The sequence below is a fragment of the Pseudochaenichthys georgianus genome, chromosome 20 (genome assembly GCF_902827115.2).
Source record: "Pseudochaenichthys georgianus chromosome 20, fPseGeo1.2, whole genome shotgun sequence".
Lineage (NCBI taxonomy): Eukaryota > Metazoa > Chordata > Actinopteri > Perciformes > Channichthyidae > Pseudochaenichthys > Pseudochaenichthys georgianus.
Window position 1 is genome coordinate 16,191,061 of NC_047522.1, and position 21,313 is coordinate 16,212,373.

The 21,313-nt window shown below is 42.8% G+C and overlaps 1 protein-coding gene across 6 annotated transcripts in view; it reads right to left on the minus strand.

The window, feature by feature from the left end:
* scrib (scribble planar cell polarity protein) overlaps positions 1-21,313 on the minus strand; it is an 80,336-nt gene that overhangs the window by 34,507 nt on the left and 24,516 nt on the right. For all 6 annotated transcript variants that reach the window (XM_034108687.2, XM_034108692.2, XM_034108691.2 and 3 more), the window contains 7 exons: positions 8,612-8,729; positions 7,127-7,205; positions 6,488-6,577; positions 3,735-3,791; positions 3,013-3,076; positions 2,267-2,341; positions 1,929-2,073 (listed from right to left, as the gene is read on the minus strand). In XM_034108687.2, the coding sequence (XP_033964578.1) occupies positions 1,929-2,073; positions 2,267-2,341; positions 3,013-3,076; positions 3,735-3,791; positions 6,488-6,577; positions 7,127-7,205; positions 8,612-8,729 (628 nt within the window). The remainder of the gene's footprint in view (positions 1-1,928; positions 2,074-2,266; positions 2,342-3,012; positions 3,077-3,734; positions 3,792-6,487; positions 6,578-7,126; positions 7,206-8,611; positions 8,730-21,313) is intronic.

Genomic DNA, 21,313 nt, shown 5'->3' on the forward strand with positions numbered 1-21,313 from the left:
CGTAAAAGCTCCGTAAAGGTACGTGTTGTGATGTTTGTGTTTGCTTCCCCTGTCGCGAGTTCGGATCGCTCAGTGATGATACTATACCTATATAATCTGTGGAGTCTCAGCTTTAATCGGATATATTGTATGTGCAGTTACGATAAGTAATAAGGGTATCTTTATCTTGAGTTCTGTGCCAAAGTCAGTTTGCATTTTTTTGCTTAGGGGTCATTTAGACGCTTCTTATGAGTGTTTTGTTTTGGTAAATATGGTTCACATCTTCAGTTAGCTGAGATTCTTCCCGTTAATCTGGTGCTACACATTAATAGTTTCATAAATGTTAAGAAGCCCTGAGACACAGTCTCGAAAAAAAAACGTAGGGGGGCTCCAGGGCTTAACAGGAGGAATATTCAAACTACTTCTGCCTAATTAGATAGCAAACATCAGAAATACATGGGGTTCTTTGATGTCAACTAATATTGACCTAATTTCTATCTTGCTGTTTGAGTAACAGTTAAAATATTATAATACAGTATTTGCACAGATGACACATTCATAGGGAGCAATGATAGAGATGGTAACTGGGATGGACCTCAACGTGACAACATCTACAAAGGCTTTCTTAATGTTAGCATAGTTATGCGATAGAATAACTATGCTAACATGTAAATCAGCTGTAATTTGTTACTCAAACTGGACTTCTGGGAGTGGTACCATAAATAAAACACTTCCTCCACCTAGACCAGAGGTCGGCAACCCGTGGCCCTTTAAGCCCTCTGCTCTGGCTCCCTTGAGCTTAGACAAAAATAAGAAGGAAATAAAATAAAAGTATTTGTAAGACTATTTATATTTTGTTGCATGGTTGAAAATGTTTCGTATCTTGTATTTTGAGGTGATACTGTGACACATAAATAAAAAACAAAACGGTTTTAATTAGGTCAACTAAAATATGTGTCAAATCCTGCTACGGTCCCGCGCGAGCGCCTTTTCTTGGAGGCGAATAACCTGACCCCCGGCTCGATGAGCGAACTATGGACAGAGTTATCTGCTTTCACAGCAAACGATGCTGGTTTACCGGTATGTCAGATATGTAGAGAGAAGTTGTCAACGGTGGTGCAGCCTTTACGTATCGAGGAACAACAAGGGAGAGGAAGACAGCTGACGATCTTCAGTCATAATTCAATGGGGTATGTAATTTATTTCAGAAAACACTTTTTGTTATATTCCATGGAATGCTCTTAACGTCCCGATAGCAATGAATATATTAAATGCTTTGACAATAAATACATACAAAAATTAATCCCTGGAAGCCGTAGCGCTGTAAAAAGCACGACCAATCATCTGAGCCGGCCCGGCTAAAATAACTGGACGGCCTACCTGCCTGTCAGCCTTCCATCTGTGCACAAGCTTATCTCGTGCCCTCATTGGTCATGTGCGCGTTCGTGTGTGTTGGAGGAGGGACTCTGTAAGGAAGTCTGAAGGAAGAGGCATATTTTTTCCGGTTGTGTACTTTCAAATTCTAGGGCACTCAAGCTGGTTTCTCCATTCTTACCTACCCTACCTTTAACTATTTTTAGGGTGCAGCTATATGTTTTATTTATTTCAAAGTGGGCCCATTTTAATAATATTTTTTTTTCCTTCAAATGTGCAGAGAAGTGCTGTGTTTTTTTAAAGTAGGCCTGTGTATTATTTTTAATTCTCCTTATAAGAGTTCTTTGTTTCTTATTAGAGGTTAACAGTTTTATATCATGTAATAAATAGCCTAATAAATGCAAAAAAACTGTAATTTTTGTCTGATATAACAATAAAAAACTATGAAATATGTTTTGCGGCTCCAGACAAAAAATTGTTTTGGAAAAAGGAGCAAAATGGCTCTTTTGGTCAAAAAGGTTGCAGACCCCTGACCTAGATAATACTTTTCTTTCCCCCCCCATGTGTTTTCTCACCTATGCTGTCTGGGACGTCCTCCAGCAGGTTCTGTGTGAGCAGCAGGTCAGTGAGCGCCAGGAGGCCGTTCAGCTCTGAGGGAAGCTCCTCCAGACGATTCTCTGACACATCCAGACACACCAGTCTCCGGAGGTTCCCCAGCTCCTGCACAGACACACAATAAATACCACTTACAGAGAGCTACGGACGCCCAACACAACCATTACCTTCACAGCAAAAACAAAGGGAAGAAATCTGGGGCGATAATTCTGCATATGTGGAATTTTGTTTTGCTTATAAAAGAAAGATAAAGGAGATTAATTATAGTTCCTACACATTTCTATGAAAGTGTACTTACTGGTGGTAATGAGGACAACTGGTTACGGTCCAGCCAGAGCTCCCTAAGGTTAGGGAGAGCACCGAGGGTGTCCGGCTAGGAGATGAGACATAGCAGAGAGGAGGAGGAGGAGGAGGAGGAGGAGGAGGAGGAGGGAGAACATTGGGGCAGTTTATTATATTTGGTAATGTTTGAGGTGCAAAGGCAGGGGCTGCATGATTTAATAAACGCATCTGAAAACGGTTTCGCTGGTTAAGGCCACCGCAAACAGATATAATGTGCCCTAAATAAACATATAATTTGTAGATATATTTCATGGTTGAAGTTCAAGGTCAATTACAGTAAAACATTTCATTTCTTTACAGTCCTAGGATCAGTCTGCTAAATTCTTGAGTATTCTCAAATTGAAGTAGTGCAGTGGCTGATGGCAGGCAGCCTTCCATCATAGTTGTCAAGTGTTTGCTCAGCCTCCACCCTTGTCGGGTCATGAGGAATTGTTTACCGTCCCATGAGACATGGTGGGCGTTTCCCAGGCTTAGAGCAGGGCTCATTATGAGGTATATGCATGCAGGGCCTCAGGTCTAACAGACCGGCTCTGCTGCGTTTGGTGAAGTAATCATGTGGTTTGGATTGTAATTATTGTGGTGGGAGTCTGAGAGTGTGCTGCACTGGCAACATAAAATACATTTTTAGGCACAACTGCAGGTGCTGTTAGAGCACTGAGAAGTAGAACTAAGATAAAAAAGGAAGACGAGTTATCTACTTACCAAAACTTCCAGTTCATTGCTGCCCAGGTCCAGCTGTTCCAGTTTAACCAGGAAGGAGAGGGACCTGAATAGACACAAAATAGCATTAGGTCACACTAATATGAGGCCTGAAAGAACAAAGAGCAAAGCTTTGCTTACTATAACGACATAATAATAATAATAGATTTATTTTGTTAGCGCTTTTACAAGTGCTCAAAGTTGCTTTACAAAGATAGTGAAAAGAAAAGAACAACAAATAAATATACTTAAAGTCAGATATATATATATACATAGATATATATATATATACACATACATACATACATACATATAGACATACCACACATTCAAACGTAATGACATATGCAAAGAATGTGTTTAAACCTACGTAGCTGTCGTTTCTGTCATGTTCTCACACTACAATAGATGTTTTCTCAGGCTACTTGATATGTACAGAAGGAGAGTGAGGTTCTAACTAAAAAGTAAACAAGTAAAAGTAATAAAGGAGAATCAGTTTTGACAATTCTTGCAGGTCTCCCTTGAAAAAGAGATCTATGATCTCAATGGGACCAATCTGGTTAAATAAAGGTTTGAAATGAAATGAAATTCTTAATGTATTTGAGGTTGTCTTGTTCTGTCAACCGGCACTTATTGTTCTTGATGGAGATGGTGGGAAATTAGATAAGATTTTAACCCTGCATGTGTACTCTACGGAAGGGGGAGATGAGGGAGATGACACTTACGTAGGCAGCGACTTCAGCTGGTTGTCCCTGAGCTCCAACGTCACCAGGTTGGCCAAGCTGTAAAAAGAGGAGTAGCAGTGAAAAGGAGGCAAGAGAAAGAGGGGTAGGGGTAGGAGATGGCAGGTGGTCGGAGGGGAGGGTGGGGGAGTGAGAGAGAGGGGAGAGGAGAGCCAGGTTGGTTAGTCAGATGGTAGGTCTGTTGGAGCGGGCTGTCTGGTATGGTGAGGGTCTCCTCCATCTGGCTGAGCACAGCAGTGGCCCAGAGCCCAGAGAAGGGCTGCCTCACAGCCCACTGGGCAACAGAAGTACACTCCTCAAAAAGCTGCTCAGTCTCTTGATGTCTCAAGGATCTAACTGAGCCCTCAGCCTGTCCACACAGACCAGTGTGATAGCTCGATTAGAGAGCTTTTACAATTTGGCAAAGATTGTAATCCTAAGCGTTCGTCAAGAAGAAGAATTCACAACTGAATATCGATATTGTAATATGAGACTAGATATACTTAGATTTTTTTATTGAGAACACTGTTTTTATTTATCTTTACCCGCTTAGTCATCCACATTAGTGATGATTATTTATCAGAATTCTCATTGTGTAAATATTTTGAGAAAGAATAAATATTCAACCATACAATATCTTCACGATTACCAAATCAATGGATTTGGTCAACGAACGATTTTTTTGGGATCATAAATTAATGTCTTGCTTTATCCCTTTCAAATACATTATCACTTACATTGGAAATACGTTTAAGAGGCCTTTATTAGTTAAGTTTTGGGGGTGGAAATACAAAAGTAATATGATAAAAAAAAAGTTGATTACGGTGATTATGGGCTTAACCTGTTAAGCCCTGAGCCTGTTTTTCAGGTCTCAGGCTCGAAAATGACATTCCCAGAACACAGGACTATATCTTCATTTCTAAAAGGGGTAAATTAATAATCCTTTTTTTCAAAGCAATGATAAACCTGTGAGTTGGATGTAGAAAAGTCAGAATCAATATAGATTTTTTTATTTTAAAGTAAATTCAGATTGAACATAGTACATTTTTTTTTAATTATAGTGTCCATCCAAAAAGAAAACATTACTTATAGTGAAAACCACCCTTGAATGATGGTATAGTAGACTAAAAGCTTTAGGAATCCAAACTATAACATAATAAGTACCCTGTATCAAGATTGATGCAAAACAAGTGACATTTGACCTTTTTAAGAGAGATTTAGCACAAAAAACCACTCTTTTGAACCGTTAGAGCCAATAGAATCTAAGGGGAAGTTCCTAAATCCACCTACACGTTACCATTGAGGAATGAGAGTGATGCGCACGCAGCTTGCCCAAACCGAAAGCTATGTTACGCTCTGAAAACTAGGTTATAGCCATAAATATGATGATGGATTATCAGTAATCATTTCAAAGTGACAGAGACATTGGATTAACCTTCAGCAGCGTTTTTATTGTTTTAATGCCATTGAACACAACTTTTGATCAGAAAAACAGCAACGGTAAGTAGGGGTGTAACGGTTCACAGAAGTCACGGTTCGGTTCGTAACTCGGTTTGGGGGTCACGGTTCGGTACGGGTTCGGTACAACAAGAAAAAGCAAAAAAAAGTCCCAAATGCATAATTCCAGGTTTGTTTTTTATTTATTTTAAACAGTAGTGCAAGTTTCAGTATAAAAATAAGGAACTCTAACATTTTGAATAATTAACTGTATTACACAGATACAAACAAACCACAAACAGTACCACACACACTCATATGGCCATATTATCTATAATGGCTGATGTCAAACAAAAAGGTTTCATCAAGCTGTAAAACTAAAAAGAATGTCTTGAAAATATTACAAAATAAATAATAAGAAATTGTTTCAAGAACGCAAAGTCGTTGAAAAACATATGCCAAAAGCTTCCGTTATTTATTTTGGTCTCTCGGCTTTCATGTCTGTTGGCTTCTTAAAAACAGCGGGGATCAGCTGTTGAACTGCTGTTGTCTTTTGCTGGGCTCCGGTGATTGGCAAATCTGGGTGATGCCTTCTGATATGATTTGGCGTGTGTTTCCATTAGCATACCGCACCGCTGTAGAACAACGCCGACACACCGTCCTCGTCCGATCCACCACTCGCGCACTTCATCGTTATTGTAGTCCACAGGGAACCCGAAATGTTCCCACACAGCTGATTTAAAAGAAGCAGGTGGGTTCTAGCTCCTGTGTGTTATCTGAACTCGCAAAACTAACTTTTCGTCTCCTGGTATTTTTTTCGTTTTGTTGTTGTTTCTTCTTGTTCTTCATTTGTTGTTTAAGAGCGGCTGGCAAACAGCTTTTAGGCGCAATGCCGCCCCCTGGATTATAAATAGTGTAGTGGATACTGCCCTGAATGACAGACTTTTTTCCCACTCGTAGAAAAAAGGTGTATTCGTCGTGGGACTGCATGCACCGAACCGTGACGGTACGGGACGAGTACGGATACCGTTACACCCCTAACGGTAAGACATATTTGCCATTTTGGCTCCGTAAAGCTACGTGGTGTGTTGTCTGGTTTCGGCTTGGCGTTAGAGTTGTGTTTCGTTTAGCTAAAAGTGGTTCATATCGTCAGTTAGCTGAGTTTCTTCCCGTTAAGTGGGTATGACACATTCCTAGTTTGTTAAATGTTAAGAAGCCCTCAGATGCTGTTTCTTGCAGATGTTGCGTTTTTGCCCTGGCCCGGGGGGGGGCGTGGGGCTCAACAGGTTAAACAATATGAGTTGGGAATGGGTACATACTTTCCAATGTCGTTGGGCAATGTCTGCAATGACACGTCGTTTAGTGCCAAGTGAGCCAGCGTTCGCAGTTGAGTGAAACCATCCGGCAATCTAAAGCAGAAAGACGGGGGGTTTAGGGTTTTGTTGTACAGCACATGGGATCACTTGACTCACAGACATAACTATTAACCCTATACATATTCCCATCTGTTAAAGTATTCAGTATCAACGCTTTATCCAGCCATTTCTATAGGAGGCAGTTAAAAGGTGAAATACCAAGACATCACTGATGAAGGATGTGGAAAGAAATGCAATCAGAGAGCAATGCCCCAGTGAACAAATACAAACATATCATAGGGATATTCAGGTTACAGTTACGTGACAGCAAGCACTTTGTCATGCAACACAACTGAATGATTTACAGTTTCAAATCAGCCAACTGTACATCAAACACGCAAACACGCAATATGATTCACACGCAATATGATTCACACGCAATATGATTCACTGCGCATTGAAAATAGAAAAGAGCAATTAGAGCACATAAATGACACGTAATCATGCTTTGTTTGATTATTCAAAGCTTATGTTCCCCTTGTTGCATCTGGGCAAACATCAGATTTGCTAACAGGAGTTATGGATAGAGAGACTGGCTGTTACCTGGTGAGGGGGTTTCCGCTGAAGTCGGCGATCTCCAAGGCCCTGCAAAACTTAATGCTCTCGGGGATCTCAGGAATGTCTGCAGGAAAAAAGAGGGGTGTGGGGGGGGGAGACAGGCATCAGTACCATGGACCCACTGATTGAGTGTGGGGGGAGCATATTCTATAGAGTGAATCATTTGAACTTTCTTGTAATCACAACCAGATGGCCACCAGCGGGGAAGTGAGAGAACGGGAGAGAATTGAGACAGAAAGAGGTGCGAATTGACTACGAAGGACACCAGTATTTGCATTTTCCTACCATCAGGTAACAATTGGACAGTAATCGCACATTGATTTGATCCAAGTCGTAATTAAGATAATTGGACCCCTGTCTCTGTAACTGCATTTCAGCGGTTACTTCAGTGCTCTTGTCTTTATACAGTGGTGTTCTCATGCGTGGTAAAGTGCAGCATTCAAATAATAAAAAAAGGGAGGGGGGGGGGGGGGGGGGGGCTATTTATACTTGCTGGATGATGTTAAGGCTTCTTTGATTATAGTGCGGTTTCTCAGTTGTGCCTCTGTTCTGTCCCACCTCATTTGCAAACCAAGACAAATATTGCTTCAAAGGGAAACCAGTCTGCTGTCCTGATTTAGCTTCATGATTCTCAAACATATAGCTTGCATCATAAAAGCAATAATCTTCTAACTCACTTGATAAGAGCTTAAATGAGTGCTTCCCAAACACTGTGCCTCGACTGACAGCACTTTACCCCCTTATAAAGATCTAGACTGTGCCAAGACAGACTAGGGTTGGCACTAAAAGACATCTAACCGATGGAACTCGGTAAAGACTTTTATCACTGGATGCTGCAGGTGCAAGTTGAGAAATCCCTGCCGAGTGAAGCAGCCTCATCTGGCTCAGCGTGGTCCTGCGGCAGGAACCGGCAGCAGCCAGCAGACAGATGGGAAAGGCTCTCACAGGCCACTGCACACCACAGATGATGCAGTGTGTTGCACAGCAGATGGCTCTCACCTACCATACAGGCCCTTCCTGCCTCTGAGTATCTGGGTGTTTGGGTGCAGCATGCAAGGACACAGAGAGGACAAGATGTGTATGTCTGAGAGTGTGTGTGTTTGTGTGTGGTCACAGCTGAGAAATTAAATAGCTGCCAAAAGTTAAATGAGTTTCACCTCATGTCTCAGGGAAAATGAATGCTGATTTTTTTTGGTTTGCATGCGTTATAGGAATATTTCAGGGGCATAGACATTCATGTATGAGTATGTCGGTTGTGTCCTGGGGTTAACTGAATAATCTGGCAGCTGATATGTATGGAATGGCTGCTGCAAGTGTGTTGATTCCCTAGCTAGCTCGAGTAATTTTTACAATCTTTGTTGTTTGGTGATTTTGGGGGTGGTCTAGACAGGTCTCTAAAGTAATTGCGTGATAATGGGTGGTCTAACAAGCAGAGATTGTAGAGAAACACACAGTGAATGTTTTGTGTACCATTTCTGGAAATATCAAGCTCCACCAGCTGCATGAAGTTGGCCACCTCGGGGGGGAGTCTCTGGATCTCATTGTCACTGAGGCCGAGCTTCCGTAGGTTAAGTAGTCTGAAGAAAGGCTGGGGAGACATAATGACATGTCAATCTAAACAGAACTTTCAAAGAAAATGTCATTCAATCCCACCATGATGTTTTCTTTTTAAAATGATATGTTAAGATAACTGACTGTTATTAGTGTTTTCAATGTCGCTTACATTTCTGTCTGCCTTAACCAAACCTGAACACAAAGCATTCTGTACATTCAAATGAGGGCCATTTCCGGGACTGGTTTTTCAAAAAAACATTCCATCGTCATATTCCCAAAACCTCACCATAGCAACACCAACCAAACAAAGTGGCTTTGGATGGGAGAGCTGAGAAGAGTGCTGCTGCTGTAGCCGTGCCAAGTGCTTTCACAAGAGGCTGCTTGTTGGACGGTACAGCGTTCAGAAGCATTCCTCCGCCAGCCGCGCTGTGTGTGTCTGCTTGTGTGTGTATGTGTGTCTGTGCATCATCTGCCATTAAGATGGACAGACAAGACAGGCTGGCGAGGAACAGCAGGAGTCACTATGCAGTGATTAACCCCTCAATCAGTCCGTGGTTCCGCAGCCCACAGAGGACCCACTGTCTGCCCGTCCACTCCTCAGACACTCAGGCTCTTGAGAAACCTGCTGACTTGCACTTTCTGGAGTAGGAATTTGTATAAACTCATTATTCAGGGATGCTTTCTGACATAGGGGGCAAAGATGTCTGCGAGCTTGGAGCCTAAACATTCATTCCAATTAAACCTGGTTAAACAACGATTGTGTGTCAACGCCACAGATAAATATAATCATTTGAAAAATATCTTACCTACTCCTTGGTGACTGAGATTTTAATTTTGCAAATATGGCACTGCTACTTTACCGTTTCCAAACTATTTTATCAATATGTGTGAAGTCAGAAAGCACAGAACATTTGATGGCTATTGTTAGCCTTGTTGTTGACAGAAGTGTGAAAACACGCATACAGTACACACAGTCCCCTCAATACAACATGCTGGGAGACAGCTCTTCAATCATGCTGTCAAAGAGAAGAATGCTACAGCTCAGCTCCTCTCTGTTCCTCTGTGACAGACAGTTCTTGCTCTTAACTAGTCATGTGTATTGTGTTTGGATCGGGAGTGTTGTAGTTACATCATCATGGTTATTTTTTTCCCCAGCATCTGTTTGAGGTTTGCTGGAAGTGCAAGATGGAACTTGTCAGTCAGGACTTTCCCAAAATGCCCAAAATGTCCCAGCTGATAGTTCGTACTAGCCTCCACACCTGACAAACATAAAGGAAGGGACAGTGGTAGAGAGAGACAGGGGGTGTTTGCTCACTGAGGAGCAGGTGACAGGTATCAGATGACAGGAACAGGAAACAGGAGCCGGGGACAACCATGTGACCCGGGGCCGAGCCCAGATGTGAACGGCCCCCAGGAGGGGAGGCGATACAGGCAGAACAGGTGACACTCCAAGACTGTAAGCCTCTCGGGATAGTGTGTGTAAAAAAAAACACCAAACAACTCAGATAGAAGAACACACCTGATGTTAACTTCCCACGCTGAGGCAGTACTCTAGTAACAAAGCCTGACCAATTCTTAAAATCCAGCTTAACCAATAACTTGATCTTTGCATCAGTGAATTAATGTCGTCTCTTGATAGCTTCCATAGCTCTAACAGTAGTGACGGGAATGCTAATACAACCAAGCTTGAAAACAAGTAATTATGAACACTCACATAGATGGCCATTCACTACCGAGTGGCCGCTCACACACAGGCTGTTTTTCTAGCAAACAATTGTGATGCTGTAAACAAACTGTACATGTAATACATCTGTTCTTTGTACTTTAAGAAAAGTCAATAACTACTAATTAAATCATTGTAAAGTGGATTTGATGTTCCTGCCGCTTCCCACTGACTGATGTACGTTCAAATGAAACAATGGCGACCCAGCAGTGTTATACGGGTCAACGGGTCAGTTAGAATAACAAGCGGGAGCGTTGAGATTTAGTGTACCGCCACCGTCTTTTCATTGTATTAGTGAGCAACAACAGTCTGCTCATTGGCTCAGGCAGTTTTTACAGGACTGTGCGTGTGTGTGTTGACGTTGGTTAGAAGTGGTGTGCTACGTTTCATTTACAACTTTGTAACTGGGATGGTTTAATTTGGGCCTTGTGAGAGTTGTTTGGAAGGGAGTGAAACTGTGAACAGGAGGATGTAGTAGTGTGGAACAGAAAGGAGTGAGAGGGGAAGTAGATTAATGATAGCCATGTCAGCAGAGGGCAGTGTGGGGTCTCGAGAGCACACTGCCAACTTACAAACATCAGAATACTTTTGTTAACTGTTTGGCTCATTTTAAAGAAAGGTGATAATAAAATATTTGCGCCACAAAATGTATACTTAAAAAGGCATGCAAATACTTGCTGTTTAAAACTGAAACAAGCAAGCATCCAAACTGAAAAATCAATGGGTCTAGGTTTTTGTTTAGTTTTAAACAAGATTTTCTTTTTTTGAAGACAGCTTTTGCAATTACTACACCAAAGAAGATGTGCTCAGTTGAACAAAAGTAAGAGTCACACCAGTTCCCTTCTAAACTGCTTTTAATTCCAAAGACAACATAAGTGGGTATATACCATTAATGGTGGTTAAGGCAGCTATCAATCAATCAATCAATCAATCAATCAATCAATCAATCAATCAATCAATCAATCAATCAATCAATCAATCAATCAATCAATGTTTATTTATATAGCCCAATATCACAAATGTTACAGCTATGACAACCGGACAGATTTTGTAGGACTATAAGTAGGGTTGGGTACCGAAAACCGGTTCGGAACCGGTTCCAACATTTCGATTCTAACGGCATCATTTAGAAATGTGGATTTCGGTTCCGCTTTTCAATGCCTGAGGAAATGTTTCTCGCCGCTCTCCGTAGCCTACTGTATGACTGCGGCGGGGCGGGAAATGTAACGTTGTACCTACACTTCCTACAGCGTAACCTGAGACCAGGGCCGGCCTGTCGCACTGCCGTTATAGATGTTCGCCTAGGGCGCCAGATCTGTGGAGGCGCTGCGCTGACAGCTGTGGGAGGAAAAAAAACGTTTAGACCGTTGGTGCTCATCCTAATTTTCGGCCTTGATGTTAACAACATTCATAATTAAGTAAATGTAACACCCTTTTCATCCCGGTTACCCTTTTCATTTGCCCTGTACGATGGGCGGTGTAAGTGATGAAAATGGGGGGTGTTGGCTTATCTGGCATCCGCAGCTCACAGCCAAAGTGCGAGTGAGCGAGGGAGAAAGGGAGGGTGCACCGGTACGCGCTGTTGTTATTAGCATCTGGTGCTAGCTGCTCTAACGGATATTAGAAGATGTTTCTACAACAAGGTGGAGGAGAGTCCTCTCCAGTCAGACTGAGAGGCTGATAACTACAGCTCAGTGAGATAAAGGACTCTGAGTGTTTAGATAGTTCACTTTAGTCTAAGTTATCTCAGTGGGTCTCAAACGTTTTGATCACAATTTATGTAAACACATATTTCCAAGGCACTCCTTTATAATTATTGGGATAAAACAGGTTTGACATCATTCCAATGTATATTATAGGACAGTAAACCTGACATATCGTTTTAAACTGGAGAGATACAAAAATATGCATAAATAAAATAGTAAAATAAGATATGAATGAACAACAAAAATAAAATACGTTACATGTATTTGTTATTGGCTATGGTAGGTTATTGGTTATGCTCACATACTTATTTAATTATTCAAATGTAAACCAATCTTTTTCATATGGGTGTTTAGAGTTGTACCCCCTAGATCTAGTCTCACCAGATTGAAGAATTTTACTTCAAAATGTTCAAACATTTCTTCCCGGTATGCCTGAGAAGGGAGATATGCTTGTTTTTCTCAACAAGAACTGTTCTTTAAAAGTTGGACTGTTGCACTGATGTAGCAGTGGTTCTCAGGTAACAGTTACAGAGCAGTGAATATAAACAGACTGATTAATGTGAATATTACTGTAAATTAACCTGTGTAAAAGTTTCTCGAATAAACAGGGCTCGACATTAACGACTGCCCGATGGCCCGGGGCCATCTAGTATTTAGCTCGGGCAATGAAGCCTCACCTGCTGGTTGCCCGATCGCGCAATCTATTATGCCAGTATCATGCAGCTCGCGGATCCAATAATGAGTGACCCGACAGTAAAACTAAACATATCTATAACTAGTTTAGGTAGTTTGAGAGGTAATTAAAATGTGATATTCTAACCTGAAGTGTGTGTTTTGTCCGCTCACCGCTGCATGTGATCATGCAGAGCTGCGTGTCGACTCGTCAGCAGCAGCTGATCTCACTCGCGTTTATGTCCATATCGATCAGATCCAGCTAGTTCTAGCTACTGATATGACTACCTGCTTATGAAAAGACACCTAAAAAATAAGCGTCGCTATGCAACCGGGTGAGGCCACAAAGTATAGCGCAGCATTATGCATTTGTTTACATGCCCACCGGAACCCCGAGGCATTACCAACAGATCAACGCACATTCAACCCATACAGGACATCTCTTTCTCCACATTAAGTGTTAGACATTATAATTGACTATTGTTGTCTGTCACATAAGTGGCGCAACTGATGCGGTATTGCTCTAACGGTATGTCCACACAGCAGCTTTTCAAAAATCTTGAAAATCTTGGAGCTGGGCGTGTCTGAAAGCTTGGGGATTTTTTGCGAGCAACGCGACCAACAACCAATCACATGAATCTCCCACCCCCGACATACAAAGCAAAAAACCCCAGGGATTTTATGCGAGCAATATATATATATATATATATATATATATATATATATATATATTAGGGCTGTCAGTCGATTAAAATATTTAATCGCGATTAATCGCATGATTGTCCATAGTTAATCGCGATTAATCGCAAATTAATCGCACATTTTTTATCTGTTCTAAATGTACCTTAGAGGAATATTTTTCAAGTTTTTAATACTCTTATCAACATATGAGTGGACAAATATGCGTTATGCTAATGTTTATTATCATTTGAACAATGACAAATATTCTCATGAATATTAAACACAACAACCTGGAACCTCTCTCATTCAATACAAATATGGTGTGTGTGTGTGTGTGTGTGTGTGTGTGTGTGTGTGTGTGTGTGTGTGTGTGTGTATGTGTGATCGTTGGAGCTATGTGCAACTCAAGGCATATGCTCGAACGGGAGCTGCCTGGACGCTGCAATCATGAGTGTGCTGTCTTCTCGTACAATGTCCCGCTGTCTGCTTCCTGCATCAAGTCAAGTGCTCGGTGCAGTTGTGTGGATATGGCGCTCCTCTGTTTTCATTTAAACAGCTCCTTATATCCGTTAGCGCAGCTAGCTAGCACCAGATGCTAACAACAACAATAGCCGCGTTCACACTGCGGTACGGTAATGCACGTAAGGTCTCTCTCTCGCTCGCTCGGGCCACACCCTCCCGGTCCTCCCGATGGCCAGTCGGTGCCTGCCGGTGAGCGTGGAAGTGTGGTCTGCCACAAGCGGGCGGCAGGAGCGGGGCTGTCAGCAGCATCAGCTTGTAGATGGTATTTTAAACTCGATGCGCTCTGAAACTACGGGGCGGCCGAGGACAAAAAATACACATGCGTTAATCGCGTTAAAATAATTAGTGGAGCTAAAAAAAAATGTGCGTTAATATATATATATATATATATTAGGGCTGTCAGTCGATTAAAATATTTAATCGCGATTAATCGCATGATTGTCCATAGTTAATCGCGATTAATCGCAAATTAATCGCACATTTTGTATCTGTTCTAAATGTACCTTAGAGGAATATTTTTCAAGTTTTTAATACTCTTATCAACATATGAGTGGACAAATATGCTTTATGCTAATGTTTATTATCATTTGAACAATGACAAATATTCTCATGAATATTAAACACAACAACCTCTGAACATTACAAATATTCGCCTCAATTCAACCTGGAACATCTCATACAATACTGTGTGTGTGTGTGTGTGTGTGTGTGTGTGTGTGTGTGTGTGTGTGTGTGTGATCGTTGGAGCTATGTGCAACTCAAGGCATATGCTCGAACGGGAGCTGCCTGGACGCTGCAATCATGTTGCTGCAATCATGAGTGTGCTGACTTCTCGTACAATGTCCCGCTGTCTGGCTTCCTGCTTAAAGTAAAGTGCTCGGCGCAGTTGTGTGGATAGCTCGCTCCTCTGTTTTCATTGAAACAGCTCCTTATATCCGTTAGCACAGCTAGCTAGCACCAGATGCTAACAACAACAATAGCCGCGTTCACACTGCGGCACGTAAGGTCTCTCTCTCGGGCCACGGGCCACGGGCCACACACACACACACACACACACACACACACACACACACACACACACACACACACACACACACACACACACACACACACACACACACACACACACACACACACACACACACACACACACACACACACACACACACACACACACACACACACACACACACACCACACACACACACACACACACACACACACACACACACACACACACACACACACACACACACACACACACACACACACACACACACACACACACACACACACACACACACACACACACACACACACACACACACACACACACACACACACACACACACACACACACACACACACACACACACACACACACACACACACACACACACACACACACACAGTCCTCCCGATGGCCAGTCGGTGCCTGCCGGTAAGCGTGGAAGTGTGGTCTGCAGCAAGCGGGCGGCAGGAGCGGGGCTGTCAACAGCATCAGCTTGTAGATGGTATTTTTTTTTTGCGTTAACGCGTTATTAACGCGTTAACTTGACAGCCCTAATATATATATATAAACTCCTCAAACAGGCGAAAACCTACCAGTTTCACCCACTGTCTCTGCCACCTCCCTCCATGCCTGGTTCCTCCAGTTTGTATCCCGTTAATAGTTCTGGTCGTAAAGAACCGGGTGATTTGCTACCGTAATTTCTCGTCTGGAATATGAGGAAATGAACTGCGGTCTGGTTCTCCCTGCTTACACGCGGTTTGATTGGCTAGCGCTTCTACTGTCAGATTTGCATAAACGTGATTTGATTGGCTTCCAGCTCAGCTTCAAAAGTTGAACATTGCTCAACTTTTGAATCCTGGAAATCCTGGAAATCTTCGCTTCGCTCCCCCACAATGCAGTTCGGCGAAAAGCGAGGCAAAGTGACGTCATCCCCATTCAAAGTCAATGGGCAGAGAAGCGTTGGAAGATTCGTCTAAAGCTGCTGTGTGGTACAGTAAAGGGAAATAATTTTGACCGAAGAGATTTAGATTTGCTGGCTAACGGGAACGCTGACGTCGCCATTTTGTGTGCTTCGCGGATGCGATCGGCTCATCTCGACTGCTGCTCGGTCAGCTTTCGGGTGAGGAGGCATTCGTTCGACCAACTTACAGTAGATAACATTACAAACATTTTTAACAGGGGCCATCATAGTGTAAATAATGTTTGTTTTGGCAGTTATAACTGAATGTAATGTTTTCTACTTTTTTACATCTGGGAAGGCATTTGCCTTCATCAGATGGAAAGTGTCTTGACCAACAACAAGTATTTCTTATAGCTATGCAGGGCATGCAAGCGAGCAAACAAGAACAAACAAACAAGTGAAATGAAGAATAAAATTGAAATTGTACAATATAATATTGTGGTGGTTCATCTTATAATTCAGTCTAGAGAATGCACCAGACAGCATCTAAGACCTGCCAAAATCTAAATGTTCTAGGGGGAGGCCCCCCAAACCCTTTGTGCATCATTTTGTCCGCGCGCATTTTTCAGGGCAATCTCTATTGGGCTCAGGGCCATCTGTAGATTTCATGCACCTTAATGTCATGCACCGATAAATGTAATTTTTTTGGTGGAAGAAGCATGTATCATTTTTTTAGATGGCAGTGTTAATGTGCCACAGATCAGGATGTGTGTTTTTATGTGTGTGCATGTGCATTTTGCAGATGTCCACAGGAGAGAAGATCCTGTGCTGTAGGTCTATAAGTCAGCACACACACCAATGTTTACAGAGTCTTAGTTTTACTTTGGTTAAGGTTGCCAGGAACTCTGGCTTTCAGCAGTAGGACTCAGCATGTGTGTGTCAGGGGGGGGAGAGAGCGGTATGGTAACGTTCATATTCGTGTGTTCATGCGTATTAGCAGCGGTGGGTGTTTGTTTTAGAGTGTTGAAGAGACTGTAAATTCACAGGGTGGAATGTTAATGTTTTGGACCTCACAACACTCAGAGAACCCAATTCAAATATGACCACAGATATCAAAGAAGCATGTCAGTGACACATGTGAGTAAACTGTATGTTCCCTGTATGAGTAATGTCCTACTGTATGTGCAGTGAGCTGCAGACTAAACTTGACAGAGGCTGCAGTGTTCCAGTAAGCTTATGGTTTCCCTCCAATCATGCCCTCAGACTACAGAGAGAAAGAACGGGCTCCTACTGCCCTGCAAACACACACACATTAAATCCAACCTCCCACTTCGGAGCACATTTAGTGTGCAGGAGACCCTACAGTGAGTCACCCCAGATTTATAAATCAACGGTTGCCCCAATTCATTAACCTAAGGCCAAATGTGTCTATTCAAAAGTTATTGCTAGTGGTACTGCAGAGACAATGGTCTAATGTTGGAATTCTGTGAAACAAAAAAAAGAAGAACTGAACCGACATGGTCCTGTTTCAGCTTGCCTACGGAGGCATTTGATCAATGGACCCACTCATCTCCAAATGTACTGTGAAAATGGCAAGTGGAATGACATCACCAAACATCTCTCATCTATTATTTCCATTAGCCTACTTTTTACTCCAACATGCTTCCTTCTCTCTATAAATCAAAGTCCATTTCACACATTCCCCAGCTTCTTAATTGTGTGCCAAATCTGCCCGCTGCCCTAGTCTGCATGTTCCCACTCTTCCCAATATCAATTCCCTCACAGTGCACACACACTACTGGGGTGAGGGGCTCAAAGAGAGGGGAGGGGAGAGCTCATGCTTTTGTGCTGGCCTGGACTCTTTCAGTGTCCGGGGGAAATAAAAAAGCCAAGAGGATTTGGTTGACTGAGTAGCTTGCTCTCAAATGGCGAGCCTCATTACTGCACACTCGTTTCTATAGATAGCCGCAGCCATTGTTGTGGTATAAACGTGAGTGAGCAGAGACACAAGGGAGCTCTGCATTGACCGTCACTTTAACTCAACTTCTTCAGTGCAGTTATACATTTAAACGCACAAGCACCAGCAAGAATTTATGCTCGGTCATCTCACGGCCGATGCTAATGGCGCAACATTGGTCAAACGACCCCCTCCCCCTTATGACCACAGTTTGAGACCCAAACTTCCCAAAACTTCCACACATGAATGACACCCCAACTGGTCCTCTTCCCCTCCCTCCTCCCCACTGCTCTCTCTGCTGCTCCACTTTTCTGTGTTCCCTCCATTTTCCTTGGCAGAAGGACAAAGGCCAAACAGCCAGGCCCACACATGGGTGTCAAGTCTCTGGCCAGCTCTACATGCCCCCACCCCCTGCAGTCCAGCCAGGGGATTCCTCCATTGTCCGACAGGACACCACAGAGAGGAGAGAGAGGGCTGGAATTGGAAGGATGGAGACTTGAAAGAGGAATGCTGCAAAGGATAACAAAAGGAAGGAATGACTAAGAAGGAAAGTGGGGAGAGGAGTGCAGAGAAGAAAGGGTGTGTGAAGAGAAGAGAAAGGGAGTGACGGTGGATTATTAATGAGGAATAGAGGGTAAACAATGGATTCCCACAGTGATCTGGACATTCTAATGGGAAGGAAGACTTCACACACTGACCAACATATTATCTCACTGCCATTAAAGATGAATAATATCATTTATTCATCCAAACCAAAACAACAACAACAACTGTCATTAAAAGTGGTTAGGTCTAGTCCATTGTGTTCCATTTGCAATGTAAAGTACAATACTCCCATTGGCTTCACCATTAAACACAAACGTAGGCCAACAACAATGCAGCCAACCACCATCTACCCACGATTATAAAAACCTACACACCATTTCCTCTGCCCTCGCCCACTGTCTCCCACACACTCAGTTGTTTGCAGCTCAGTGCATTTGTGAGAAAGAAAGAAGCAGGAACAGCTGAAGCATTAAAACACACCTGCAGTACTAAGTGCCGACTTGTCTATGCATTATATTAATTTCATTAGAACATGAGCAATGTATGCAGCACATAAGTAGCAGTGTGGGTGTCTGTCTTTGTATGGGCTGTGCAATTGGGTTTGCGTGCTATTGTAAAACACTGTGCATATATGTGCTAGTGTTCGTGTTCCACTTAAGTGGCACTTTCAGCCGTGACTCCCCTTATCCGGCTCCGGGCCCTCCAGAGGCCACACAGAGAGAAGGGCGTGGTGAAGCCGGCATGACTGACAGCATAGCTAACTCCCATCAACATACACCTGTCCTGGTGACTTTGATCTGTGCGGAGGAAACACAGCCGCAACTGAAGCCATGTGATGTCTGAGGCTGCCACGCCTAAACATTAGCAGCTTTGCACGACAGCAGCCAGATCCGGCTCTGACGAGAACACATTGCGGGCAGATCAAATTATAGCTGGTAACCACAAAAATAAAACATGTTGGTAGCTTGTCAGTATGGAAAGATTTACATGTGGAAAATATTGTGATGGTAATGAAAATATGCCAGATGACACCTTTGAAAATCCTATTACTTCAGTTGGATATCTGTGAGAGCTACATTTGAACATTTAATTCAAGCTATAGTTAATAATGGTGCATGTTTTCTTTGTGTTTTGCCCCACGAGGGAGAGCAGTCGTTTATGTTTTACAACAGTATTAATTAACTCTAATGTTGTGTATAATCGAGTATGGGCACAGCCTTAAATTAACATTTCCACTAATGCACAGAACCTTGGGCAACTATTAGTTATGAACATGCTGGCATTGCATAAACAGAACTCTCTCTTGGTCTGGCTGCCCTCTGGACATCCTGTGCTTTGCTGTGCTGCCATGTTTTCTTTAGTTTTCTTTAGTGAGGAAGTCAGGCTAGACTCAATGAGGAATGGATGGATGCATGTACACAGTTTAAAGAGAAAGCCAAGGGGAAAGAGGAAACCCTCGCTTCAGGGCAAAGTGCCTTAAACAATGACAGTGTGGTCTCCATAAACACAAAACTACCTCCTGGAAATACAGTACGGCCAGATAGTGTTTCCACAATGCCACTGTGAGAGCCAACAACGTATTCTAGGTCAACAATGGTTAATAAACAACCACAATGACAACAAGGGTTCTTCCCCCTAGGCCTCATGGGAATGCTGATGAGTTTTGTTGAGTTAACACAATGCTATTAAGTTTCAGTGGATCCCAATTGAATTCGGCCAAATGTGCCGTCTGGAATGTGCCGCTTATAAATTCCTATTTGTCAGCAGTATATAAGATGTCAACGCACACTGTAGAGCAAATAGAAAGCCTATATTGCACTAAAGTATGTTGTTTCAGAGGGCTGACGGACTAAGATGGAGAGGGAACAGGTGGACGTGGCATTTTGTGACTCTTCCACTCACAGAAATACATCGCTAAAGATTACGGCATGTGCTACACTGGGATTTGAAAAATGCATACCTTCTCACCGTATTGCTATTTCAGGGAGTAAAGAACAGGATTCTTGAGTGGTATTTTACAAAACACATTAAGAACAATAAAAGTGACATGTTTTGTGTAACCCCGAGTGGTAATGCTTCGTGCAGTAAAGCGATTTTAAGCCAGCATTTTATAAATACATGAGTAATCCCTCTACTGTTACCGTATTGGTGGGCTAATCACTGCTTTGGTTACTAAAACCGTCACACTGATAGAAAAGCTCACACCTCCAGCTCTGGTATAACATGTCCACTACACTTGTCAACAACACCAAAACAGAATGAGAGAGAAACAGAGTGCCGATTTGCAATCCAAACAATATTCAAAGCGGTTCAAACCAGGTTGAAGCCTTGAACTTGTATTCTCCAAAGCAGAAACAAGTGCCTGCAGATTGCTTCCCTTTCAGGTGTTGTAAAGCCTACGTTTTAACTGGCTACAACAATGTGAAGAGACTAGAGCTAAAAACATAAATAGACCGTTATTGACAACACCCTACTTATACAATAGAGAAAGCGGAACACAATATAACACACGGGCCATGGGATAGGGAAATGGAGGAAATGACAAGCTATATGAGGAGGTGATGAACTCAATCTAAAGGCCTCTGTCCAAAGAGGTTGCAGCATAATAAACACAGACACTGAGCAGGTTCTGACCACAAAGTGACGTTTTGTAAACACTTGTTTGCGAGTACATTAACGGGGGGGGGGGGGGGGGGGGGGGAAGGAAACTACCCCAACTCAAACTTTGCCATTTAGTTGAACTAACTGGGATTCTCCAGCTACGCTCTGAAACTTCAGACGAGGCCCTCCACCTCCGCCCCTCTCTGTCCCCGGACCTCATCACATGCTCTCCCATTCTCTGTCTGTGTTCCCACAAACATGACACACAACCCGAGGCCCTATTGTTTACGGTCCACA